At 41.1% G+C, this 12,723-nt stretch overlaps 2 protein-coding genes across 9 annotated transcripts in view; one reads left to right on the plus strand and one right to left on the minus strand.

Annotated features, from left to right (window-relative positions):
• The window catches only part of LOC109967585 (phosphoribosyl pyrophosphate synthase-associated protein 2), a 10,749-nt gene extending 3,944 nt beyond the window's left edge, over window positions 1–6,805 (minus strand). Inside the window, exons 1-3 of one of the 3 annotated variants that reach the window (XM_020613259.1) lie at window positions 6,737–6,805; window positions 2,527–2,684; window positions 1,441–1,493 (exon numbers count right to left, since the gene is read on the minus strand). In XM_020613259.1, coding sequence (XP_020468915.1) covers window positions 1,441–1,493; window positions 2,527–2,684; window positions 6,737–6,748 — 223 coding nt within the window. In that variant the 5' untranslated portion in view covers window positions 6,749–6,805. Of the gene's footprint in view, window positions 1–1,440; window positions 1,494–2,526; window positions 2,685–3,849; window positions 4,005–6,736 lie in introns of those variants that run through there. The other 2 variants (XM_020613258.1, XM_020613260.1) reach the window with 2 other exon arrangements.
• A 17-nt stretch (window positions 6,806–6,822) lies between these two features.
• Window positions 6,823–12,723, plus strand: part of caskin1 (CASK interacting protein 1) — a 100,249-nt gene continuing 94,348 nt past the window's right edge. For 4 of the 6 annotated variants that reach the window (XM_020613249.1, XM_020613251.1, XM_020613250.1 and 1 more), the window contains exon 1: window positions 6,824–9,107. In XM_020613249.1, coding sequence (XP_020468905.1) covers window positions 9,014–9,107 — 94 coding nt within the window. In that variant the 5' untranslated portion in view covers window positions 6,824–9,013. Of the gene's footprint in view, window positions 9,108–12,723 lie in introns of all 6 variants that reach the window. The other 2 variants (XM_020613248.1, XM_020613254.1) reach the window with 2 other exon arrangements.

Here is a 12,723-nt window from a genome sequence, read left to right on the forward strand (position 1 = left end):
GTACTCTTTTAGCACAGCGACAGACTGACCGCAAATTAAGCAGACCGCCTTAGAATTAATATCCATAAAAAATATTCTTCCTCCCAGGTTCGTTTAAAATGCCTTTTGTCTGTGTGCCACTGTCTACTGCTCTCCATGTTGCTTGCTACTGCTCCGTTCTTCGTGTTGTTGTTGTTGTTGTTGTTCTTCTTCTTCTTCTTCTTCTCCTTGTTTTATTGGCGGGTTGCGAGCTGAGCTGGGAGCTGCTTGACCTGACAACTGGGGTGGCATAATAAATTGTGGGGGGGGCAAGAAATGTCCCCATGGGCCAAAACAAATGTTCCGCGGGCCAAGCCCCACTTTGGGCCCCACTGTTCTAACAGTTTTACAATGCCTACCTTGGTTTTTAGATTTCGTGCCTTCTAGACAGCTTCTGTCTTTTAGAACCAGACACTTGTAATATCATGAGCAACAAAAAAAGAATAGACTGTCTTCAATCTGACATAAAGCATTAAACCTACAGCTACATCAGTCATCTTTGGCCTCTGGTTAAAACCTTCAATTCTGTTTGTAATTTAGCTTTTATACAAAACAAAGTTACCATTCATTTTACCATGGTGACAGCTGGTTGAATACTTGGTAAAGCATTTACATGTCAAATAAAATTCAGTTTGAGGTTAATGGGCTACTGCTGGTTGGCAAAATAATTAGTGTTATTGTCCACACAAAACTACTGTTATACTCATACATAGATCACAACTACCCAGAGGTATGCAAAGTCTCTGGACACACAGTGCTGGTGAAGAGTGCAGTGTCATAACTGCAGATGACATTTATATTGTTATGTAACAGACTGAATTTAAGAAACTTGCTACTTCAACTGTAGTTTTACACACACTGCCCAAAAACAACGGTACCTTTTCAAACAATCTACCAACACACATTATATGAAATAATACAAAGTGCTGTAAAACAGCACTGTGGAGCACTGTTTGTTGACATGATAAAGGCTTCTCGTACCTTTAACCACTATATTATATTAAACAAATGTCTCTGATTCAGTAATCACACTCATCTGGTTTCACACAGTCTGATAGAACCCAGGTGCACTGCACTAAGAGTCTCAAGCCAACTTCCTTTTTTAAAAACCCAGGGTGTGCCACAAGGCCCTGTGCTTGGTCCTTTATTATCTACAATCTACATAAACACTGTTACTCCATCACAGACTTGTGCCCATTTTTATGCAGATTATATGTCACTTCTCCAACTCAAGCCATGTCAAGATTAGTCTGGCTTAAACATTATTCTGACACCTCTGTAAAATCTCAGACTTGTACTGAACAGTGTTTGAATGCTATTTAATGTTTGATCTCAGCGAGACTACCGGATTAACTAAAGATGAACATAAGTAAATTATCTACCCATGCACAAGGAGTCATTCTTTGGCAGACATCATCTTACCTCTGTTAGCTTCCTGGTATACCTGCACCTTACCAAGCTCCACCCCTAACCGCCTGACAGAGAGAAGGACAAGGACAGCTTTAGGTTAGCATTTCAAAGTACAAACATATCCTTTAAAAACATTGGGCCTCATTCACTAATGTGTGTGTAGAAACGTTCTTACCTTGCACATAAAATAAATGCCCATGCTGAATTACTGACAGATTCATGACAGATGCATACTGGCTAATTTTGTTCTTACCACCATTCGTATGTTAATAGATCAGAATCATTCTAAACTGACAGTGCCTGTGGCTTCCAATTAGCATAGGCCTACTACCATTTCCCCATTTCTCTATATAAGTAAATATGTTTGCCTAGAGGTATTTTGTGGAGGAAGAGGTGAAGATACAGGAGAGAAGCAGGACAGGATCCAAACCTGATACCCCAAGGAAATTATCAGGTTAGAGCTGTGCCATTTCAGGGAATTGCATAGCTGCAGCAAAAGCTTTTGGGAACAGCTAATAAGCCATTTTTCACTCTGTTCAAACACATTAAGTCGGCCTCTGAAGATCTGCAGGAATGGTCTTCAATATCTTCCAGCAAGGCTCCATTTGCCATCTTAGCGCATGCTTGGAGATAAATTGGAATCGTTTATATATCCAGTATAACTTTTAATAGAGTGCAAATTAGCTAGGTGGCTACAACTACAACTGGTTACAAATACATAATTTTATGACACTAGAAACTGTTAGCAGTCGATCATTAGGGGCCAACTCAATAAAAACACTCTCTACCATCGTATACTTGTAAGCTAGAAATGGGAATAGTTGAAAGTGGTTTTGGTTAAAACAAATGTTTACATTTTTAAGACAGTTGGACTATCATCATTTGTTGGTATGTACGGTCTGAGCCAATTCTAGATTTGTGCATAAATTGTTTCACATGCACTGTTTACATTTCACTGTTGCAGAAGCAGCTTCCTCAGATTACAACAAATGAGGCAGAACTGATCCTGAAGGACTCGTATGGGATGTTTACTGTTAGAATAACCAGTTTTGCTTGCTGGCGCATGTTTTTAATACCATCAATGTGTCCAGTACTTACTCTGCAATCCTCTTGCCCAGCTCACGGCTGGAGGGGTGTGAGTTGGCAGTGAAAATGACCAGGCCACCTTTGGTGTGGTTCATGTCTCTGTCTTGGCCGCTGCACTCCCCACACTCAGGCAGTGGATCCCTGGGCACCCAGGCTGAGCTGAGACCTTCCTGCAGTGCAGAAGGAGGAGCAATTACTTCCTTTGTCAAATCTCAAAACTCAAGTGAAAGAGAAACAGGAAACATATTTTGGTTAGTCCTTAAAGCCATACATTAAGCCACTGAACAGACTTTGTCCATAAAAGCATTTCATCAGAATGCCATAATTAATATTATAATATTAATATTTTCCCTCAGAATACACAATCATTTTAATCTATATTTTTATTTAGACTGATGTTTATCCATGGGAGGGACTGAGAATGTAATGCCTCACACCTGAAGATTTTGGGAAAATGTAGTAGGTAGTTTCACTATTTTCTGGTATTGTATAGATGGAAAAAATGATCAACTAATGAAAAAAACAACTAGCAAATTAATCCATAACGGAAATAATATATAGCTGCATCCCTAGTGAAACCATCATACAATTATTAACAAGTTCTTACTGTGAAGGCCCACAAATCTTTGCAGCTTCCTTAATATTTCACAAATCTTAATCTTACACTGCTTTTTGTATAATTTTACAAATGTGTCATTTTATTTGTTTGTCGCCCGAGGTTTTATTATGTGCCTCTATTTTTACCCTGCTTTGAAATGTAATGCGTGAGGCCGTTTGCACATACACTTAGGGAAGTTGGCTGAACAATGGAGCAAAGACTGGGCTACTGATGTGATATGCAACAACAATATTTACGACTTACAATAACCGTATGGGTAATCATTAGATTAAAATTATCTCAGTACTGCGGATTTTCTTTAAAGGGGCCAAAGGCGTTTAACGAATTAACACGTGTATTAAATCCGTCATCCTATCAACACAGTCATGACATTAGCTTCCTCGTGTTGCTAAGCTAACAGGACACAATAGGCTTTTGCCCTTATGAATGTGCAGCATGTTATTCCAGAATGCATGTGTTAGGTAGGTATGTGATAGTTAACCCGTGAGTTGAAATCGTGATTGTCGTTTTTATGATATAAAATCAGTTAGACTGGTGAAGTCAGCATTAACGTAAGCTAATGCTAACAGCAAACTGTATCTAACGTTCCGAGGCAAGTACTATCGCGATAGCCCGTAATAAATAATCTTGTTACTGAAAGTGCGAACTGACTTTTCATGAATCAGAAAGCAAGCCTCTCAGCAAATAAGGAGAAAAACATAAAGATTATTACATACAAATGCAGGACGACAAAAATCCTCACCAGCTTGTGTTTTAGTTCCGGTTACAACATGCAACCAACAATATTTGAGCGTACAAGCCTCCAGCTCTTTATAACCTGTTCCCATCACTCCGACTGTCTGCGATTATCCGTTTTGATGGACGTAAAGCTCGACCAATCACAAGCTAGGAAATGGTAAAGGCTGGTCTCAAGATGCATTCAAATAGCCTATGTAAAACCGTAAATAATTATATTCCCTAGAGAAGTCATTTATTATGATGTCCAATGTCGACTCTTAATTTTAAAATGCAAACAATATGTTTTCAACAAATTACAAACATACAGATTATGTATGTGTAGTTTCCCCTATCAGATGATCTGTGACCAAATCTAATTTCAAATTACCAACAATATCCGCTGTTACGTGTAGGTTTGCTAGTTTACTTACTTTCTGAAAACTATTAAACTCAACCTTCTGGTGTTTCAAAAAGTAAACAATAATGGAAAGCATTGCTCTGTCAGAGGTGTTTTCATTAGGTAATTGTTAATCTCTCAATGTGCTGGTTGTGGTAATATGCTTAACATCAAATTGCTATAACTCTACGTAGTCACACGTGGGTATTTTAGCAGTTGATTTATGTTTAAATGGGCACAAAATACATATTTACACATTTTCTCCGTGACTTAATCGTTTTAACAACTTGATGTAGATTTGATAAGACGATTTAAGAACCTTCCTGGGAGGTGTAAGCTTTGTGACTGACCACTTGAGGGCAGTGTGCTTTTGTTGACATTTTACACAACATCCCACATCCAGTTCTGCCCAAGAAGAAGTGAATTTTAACTTTCAAATGAACGTTTCATATGTTAGCCCAACAAGCTTTGCTATACTTTTGTATTTAACTACATACTAAAATATTCTAATCCCTCTTAAATAGATTCCACCATGCAGTATGGACGAGTCCCTGCAAAAAGAGATTGTTTCAGCTTGAAATGGGAAGAGATTTTCTTATACCACTATCATCCGTTAAACGGGGACCTGAGCAGCTTTTGTTCTGCTGCTTCTTAATTTTCTCCTTCTTTTGTTATCTCCTTTCAAAGATTCAAGTGGTCCTTCCTTGCATGTTCTATTGTTTACTTTACTTCAGACAGTGTCTTATTTCTTTATTTGTTTACTTAATTGCTTGATGAAATTGTGTTTGTGGGAATGCACAGAGGCACAAACCTCACTTTTTCTAAGCTTCAACACAGAGAAAGAGAGAGAGAGAGCTCGAACAGGCCTTTCTTTGACTGCAATAGATATGGCTAAGTGGCTCATGAATCTCCAGTTTCCTTTCTTGGACACATATTGAATCCTGTCTCAAACCCACAGTTCCTGCCTAACAATAATAGAAGAAAGACACAGAAAGAAAGAAGAAAGTTGGGGAAATGGGGTGGTGTGGAGCCTGTAAATGCTCAAACACAAAGCATTTAAATATCAAGCATTACTGTGTTAACATAGCTCTTGGGTAAGTGAGCTGCTCTTGCATGAACGGAGACAGATTTATAAATACTTTCTCAGTACCATATGGGCTACTCTTTAGTGTTCTTACATAACTCACTGGATATGTGTAGGAGGTAAAGAGCAGCATCCAAGCACTGCACACTGCCCACACACACACACACACACACAATGAAGAAGAGAGTGGAGTTAAAATCTGGAGGAGGATGGACAGAGAGAGAAGATATATTAGATGTTGCAGTTGGCAGTCAGGGTCAAATTCTCTGATATAAGCTCTTCTTTTTCTAATTGCGTTTATGACCACAGCACATGTGTGCACCTTTGTTGTAGGCTGTATAATGTATGTGGGTTTATGAAGAGATTTAAAACTTGAAGTTATATGTTTGATGTTTTAGAACAATATGCTGTTTCAGCATGATGAAAATAATTTGAGTAAAAAAACAGCACCCTTGTGTTTTTATGGCAAATATAAAGCCAGTTTAACTAAGCATAAGAAAACAGGAAGTAAAAACAAGCTTGGTTGCATTCACAGGTAAGGATCAATCCACTAGTGACTAGCAGTCTTTTTGCTAAGCTAATGCGTTGCTGCTAATAGCTTCAAATTTACAGTATAGTGACAGTGTTATGAGCTTCACAGCGAGCTCTTGGCATGAAAGAGAATCAATGTTTTACCAGAACAATTCCCCTAAATTACAGAAAAATTCAGAAACTTTATTTAAACTTAAAATCTGTAGCTAAACAGCTGTGGCATTGTGAAGAAAGGTGATAATAATTTTAAAAAGCACAACGAACGAGTCCAATTGTAACCAACTAAATCACCTGTAAATACAGTGTAGGCTATACTGGATGTTTAGATATCAACCATCAGGAATTTCACATCTCTCCTATTACAATTTTAATGTGAGTCTTCTAGTCATGCTTTCATCTGAACTGAAATATCCTAAAAGCTATTGGGTGGATTAAATTTTGTATGGAGATATATTGTCCCTTGAAGATGTATCCAAAGGACATTGGTGATAAAATAAATAAAGAAAAATTGAGTCTCTAAAGCACAGAAATCTACTGCTGATAACTAAGGTGGAGCCATTTTGCACAGTGCTCCCTGGAGTTCAGAGGGGTAAATACCCTTGTTTTTCACTGACTCTCTCTCTCTCTCTCTCTCTCTCTCTCTCTCTCTACATCAGCCACCAAGGCACATGACTACACATGCTTAATTATCAATTAAAACTTTAATTCACTAATAAAACAAAATATGACAATAACAGCCGTTTAAAATAAAATGGGACAACATCATAATGAACAGCAGCGCTCACATAATTCAAACACAATTTGAAAGAACTTATTCTATTATAGTGAGAAAGCATGATGTTAAAACAGCAGCCCCAAAATGGTTGTTGCCTACCTGTCGGTGCATGCTATCCAGCTGTGGCCATGGTCCCTGCAGCTGCACTGAAATACTTCTCAATAGCACCTAAAACACACACAACCGAATTCATCAAATATAAATAAATAAATCAGGGTCATGGGTGATCTATGTCACTTGTCTCTGAGATGCAATAGGGTAGTGCTAAATATCCTTATTCAAATATTGGCCTTTGGCATAGTGGTGCAATCTACACAGTTTGATAGATGTTATTTGAGATCATGTTGTCAACAATTAGATTTGGAGAGACAGTTAGCTAGCATGTTAAACAAAGCTGACTAAATCGAATATGATAGAAGTTCTAGCCTCTTAACATTATCCAAGCAAGAAGAATAGACAAATTCAAGTGCAGACCTACATTTCCACAAGGTATCAACACTGAATTGTACAGACTGCTCAGAGCCACAGTCCAATCTGCTCACAGGGAAACAAAACAACTCTAGGATTTCTTTTTACAAAACATACTGCATATTGATAAATAAGGCTCTGGGAGGGGGCCCAATTTTCTGATGAGACTTTATACAACGTGTTAGAGGGCCATATGTTTGTATAGAATCCTGAAATAATGTGTTAGTATTAGTAACTAATGCTTCACATCTAAATATCTTTAGGCATGTTCACATTATCATGGAAAACTAGGAACTTGCACAGTGCGTTCTGGTGGTGGTGGGTGCAGAAACACAAGTATAACCCCCTTGGACGCACTGTACAAAACAGCGCCACCTTAGCTATAATGCTAATGTTGCTTGTAGTAGATTTTTACGCTTTAGAAACACAAACTGTGTTTTTTAAGCAATATTGGTGCATTTTACTAGCTAAATAGGTTGTCTGTCATTATCTGGTCTGTGTATGAAAGTAGCCTAATAGGCTGTGCTAGTATATTGTACAGTGTGGGAAATTCAGAGACACAAATCATCCATCCAAGCACTGACAAACAGTAGCCTAAATGGCTGCGCGCAAAAATGGTGTGCGCAAGTAGAGGCAAAGAGGAACGAATCTAAACTCTCAGCTCATCCCCGCTTCGCCCTGCTGCACCGCACCACAATGGCGAGGTGCCTGCAAAAGCAAACTTTTTTCTCATCTGGTCTTGATATGAGCCCTGTTTGTCAGACATCAATGGGATTCAGTTTTCCTCCATATTTTAGTTCAGGCAGTGGTCAGTCAAAAGGGTGGTTCCACCTACAATGCTTAGCACCAAATTTGAACTTTCCACGCACCCCCGTTGCATGTTACGGACATCGCGCAAAGCCTGCGTAAGCGCATCACATACACAATAATGGCAAGGCACGCGCAAAAGCCGTTTTTCCGCGATATTGTGAACACAACATAATAGAAAAAAGAAAAGAGTTGATCACGATGTTTATTCACTTTCTCTGTGCCTTCCTTAGCAATAAATCCCTCCAGCTTCTCAGTAATGCAAAAAGAGAGCGCCATAGAAACGGAGCCAGAGAGAGATGAAAAGGGAGGTGGGAGAGAGCATGCGCTTCTGGTCCGCCCCCAAGTTACAGCACGAGCCATTTAGCGGTGCGAGCTGGGCCAGCTGTAGAGCGCGCGGGTGCGTGTGTGTGTGCCCCCCCAACCAACCCTACCCCCACGCACAGAAAATCATTACCAAATACAGAGCCTGAGCGCACGCGGAGCGATGGCTGCAGAGGCAGCACGCCTGGATTGTGTTTACGACGCAAAACCCGAGAGCGCCGTAACCCCGGGAAGAACGCACACCGTCCGCAATTCGTTTTTAAGCGCACAGTTATTTACACGCAGTGTCTACGAGTGAGCCCGTCTCCTTCCCCCAGAGACGATTCTGAACTGTCCTGCCTTCTTAATCGTTGATTTGGAGCGCAGCTGCAAGGGACACCGACCAGCCTCCCTCCGTTATCACAGATGAGAAGAGCGAGCAAACCCTGGAAACGTGATTTCATTTCAATCGTCAAAAGATCACGCACGACACGCCATCGCGCTGTGTCTGGAATCTAGAACGGCCCAGTAGATCCGGTCCTGTCCCCATCCAGAGGCGCTGCACCTACAGCTGCGGACCAGACAGCATCTCTTCATCCTACCCAGTATCCCCCTCTCTCCCTCCCCGCTTGCGCCTGTCTCATCCCATCACACACCTGAGCTCATCTAGTCGGGGACCACAGGGGAGGAGGGAGGCTGCTCGTGGCTACGGTAGACGCACCCTCCGCGTGGTGAGGCTGGGCTGAAGCGCCACTGTGTTGGAGGATGCTGCGGGAGTAGAGCGGCTCAGAGCGGAAGATGGGGAAGGACCAGGAACTGCTGCAGGCGGTGAAGACCGAGGACTTGCTCACCGTGCAGAAGCTGCTGCAGAGGCCCCGTCCAGGGAAAGCAAGTAAGGCATTCTATTGTATTCTTTAAAAAATAAATAAATAAAAATAATAGCACACAACTGTGGTATTCCACTGAAAATCTAGTTGTGTGAGACCAATAGTTAAAAGGCCATTTCTCACATACCTTCGCTGGCTGATAAGGCCTAAGTGATTTCTCTGCGTGTACATGTATGTGTGTGTGAGAGACTGAGAGGGAGATGGAGAGATGAAGCCAGAGACAGAGGAGGGGTTGCATGCATCAGGGTGTATTAGAGAAGATTAGTGGTGTGACTGGAGACTGACAGCCCATCTCGAGACCCCTGTGTGAGTGCACTGCAGCAGAGAGAGAGGGAGAGGGTGGGAACCAGAATGTTTCTGTTGTTAGATGAGGGATCTGCGTGAGCCTGTTTCACAAGTGAGGGATGATGCTGGCGGCATTGTGATTGTTAAGGTTCAACATCGCCTTCAGTGATAAACGACATATAGGGATAGAATGCATATGGATGGAAAGAAGCAAAACCTGAGTTCTGTTCTGTTGCATTCTATACTGCTCCCTGTGGTCTGTGTCCTCTTCTAATTGTTTATTTTCTGCAGGTGATGCACTACAACATCCAACAGTGTTTCACTTCCACAGCCCACTTGAATGCATGGGCAATACAAGCCAGCGAGAGCTGCAGATGGATCATTCTGTAGAGGCTGCTATCTGCCGTACTAATATGGGCTATCCACTCATATATCTGGCTTATGCTATCAACAAACTGGGAGGGAGGCTATAAGGGCCAGGAAGCAGGGATTACAGTCTCTGCAGACAGGATTTAAAATAGGAGAGAAAGTGAGTAATTCAGTTTTAAAAGCATCAGTATTTTTAGCTGACTTAGTCTTGATTGCTCCCCTTATTATCCACTTGCTAAAATGGTTCCAGTCAGACTGGTTTACAGCCTCTGACCTGGTGCCCACACTGGCAAGGCTCCAACAGCAAATGTACCTCATTTAAATAAAAGGATACAGTGCTGGTGACAAATAATGGTCCAGAACTGGTGTTCCCAGTTGTTTTGGGTGTTTAGTATTTGGGGTTTGACCTGGTCTGTTTGAAGTTCTCAGTCCTCCTGTGATTTTACTTTTCCAGAATAGGACTAAGGGTGGAAACAACTTGAGAAGAAGGATGAATTAATAATTTCACATCTGTAGGAGAAAATACTCACGAGACACACAGCCAAGATACTACTGTTGTGTAAATTTTGGATTTGTTACTAAGATAAGTGGGTATAGCTACTGGATGGATGAATGGATTAACTCTCGCTTGCTTTAAAATATTTTTGCTTGTTTGAATCTCACAATGTGAAATGGGAGAAATATTTTCTACATTTGCTTGTACTAATTTTTAGGTGTTTAGAAGGCGTCACTGTTGGATTTGTACTTTGTACAAAGCTAACTTGTACACTACTATGCCACAGATGGTATTGCTCACTCCGCAGGACTCGGTAAAGTGCAGCACATGGCCTCAAATCAGTTTGTAGGAATCAGTGGGGTGCCCTGCATGCAGGGAGGGGCTGAAACACAGTCTGCAGGCTACAGTGGAGCAGAGCACACACAGGAAACCCCTCAGATTAAAGACTGCTTAGTGAAAAAATACAGACATCCCTTGACTAAAACAAGTTGGTCAGGTCCAACATATACAGGTAGTGGCCAAAAATAGTGTTTGTGGGACTGAGTGGAGTACGTTATGTACAGGAGCACATCACAGAGCAACCTTTAGGCCACAGTGAAGTGCGCTTCAGCTGGAAGCCCCTCTCAGACTGCTGTTAAGTACATCAAATACAGAGAACAAGTAAGCACTCCAGCAGACTTTTATAAGCCCGTTGCTTTTAGCACATGCACTCTGGTTGAGCATCAACTTAGAGTCGATCCTCAGTGGATTACAATGCATACAGATGGCAACTCAAGCAATTTCAAGCCGACTCTGCAGGTGAAAGAGGCAATAGCCCGACAATACATGCTGTTTATTAGCACAAAGATGGTGCCCTCTGTTTATTGTAAGGTACAGACAGGTGAGAAATAAATGAGTGGTCTCCTACAGGATGACAGTGTCCCCATCCACAGGGCACGAGGGGGTCACTGAATGGTTTAATGAGCATGAAAATCATGTGACTCATGTGCTCTGACCTTCACAGCCACCAGACCTCAAACCAGTTAAACATCTATGGGAAATGTCGGAACGACATCCACCATCATCAAAACACCACCTGAATATCTTTAGGAAGCATGGTGTTCATCCCTCCAGTAGAGTTCAGAGACTTGGAGAGTCGATGCCAAGGTTCACTGAAGCTGTTCTGGTGGCATGTGCTGACACCTCCCCGAGTCACTTCACTCATGCGTTTATGTTCTGATTGTTGAACATAATAGGCTGTATACTACTATACTTTACAGATGCAATAAGATAATCCCAGAAGGATTCATTAATGTGTCTTATTAGGAGCAGTCTAGTCAAAACAAAACCTTGGGGTTGTATTGCAGAGTCTTACTAATGCTATGACAAAATACCAGGGAAGCCTGATACTATAATGTATTGCAGTCCATGTGCCTAGGGCACAGTTACCTTTGTGAGGCGGTGTTGATTCATCTTGATGGAGTTTTACTTGATGCAGCGCACTACCTTATAACATAAGTACACTTACTTAAGTACAAGTGCAACTTACAGTTTTTGTTAACTTGAGTATTTACATTTAAGAGGGAATTATTCTACTTTTTTTTTTTACTCCATTGTATTTGTTGAGTAGCTACAGTTGCTAGTTATTTTACAGATTAAGATTTTACATTAAAAAACATAGCACACTTAGAAAAGACAATGCAATGTTGAATATTAAACCAGTGAGCTGTAACGTTTTCCTTGTGACCCTTTACAGAAAGCCAGTGTGTAACTTGGGCCGCTTTGTCAAGCCAGTGTGTTTGCGTTTTACAGAAGAGCAATTTCTCATTCAAACATTTCAGGTGGTTTCATTTAAATACACATATGAGGCACGACAGTATAAACCCTTCTATTAGTAGGAGTATTTGAGATTGTGGTATTCATTCTAAATGAAGGATCGGAATACTTTTTCCACCACTGCATAAAGGGTGGTCGATCTCTCTGGGTCTTATCATCGGTATGTTCTCTGGGAATTTGGGCGGTTTAACAACAGTGGGGGAGGCGGCATCTTCCAGTAAACAACTTACACATGTTTTGTTTTTTTTCTTCTTGTAAGATGCAATTTTAGACTTAGGCCCACAACATAAGTAAATATCAGATTCGGAATTTCTCCACCAGGTCTCTGTTCATCTTTTTGACTTTCTTTTCGGTGTCTGGATGGAGCTTGAGAATGAGAAGGTGAAAAGTTGTGAATTTCAGCTATAACACTGAATTTCAGCTGGGGGGGCTCTGCTCTAATGTCAGGTACTCCTGTTGATTTAGTTTACTCCCTGTCTACTGTTTAGAGCATCGTGCAGGCAGACATGTTGGATAATCAGTCTTTCATCTGGCACAGAATGACACAGGCTGCCTTCACTCCTCAGTAAACACTTCATTTCTCTACACCACCTCACCAATGACTGACCTGAGCTGTTTTTGTGGGCTTTGCTCTGCCATCTATAACTGACACTTAT

Source organism: Monopterus albus, unplaced genomic scaffold (assembly GCF_001952655.1).
Source record: "Monopterus albus unplaced genomic scaffold, M_albus_1.0 scaffold131.1, whole genome shotgun sequence".
NCBI classification, from domain to species: Eukaryota; Metazoa; Chordata; class Actinopteri; order Synbranchiformes; family Synbranchidae; genus Monopterus; species Monopterus albus.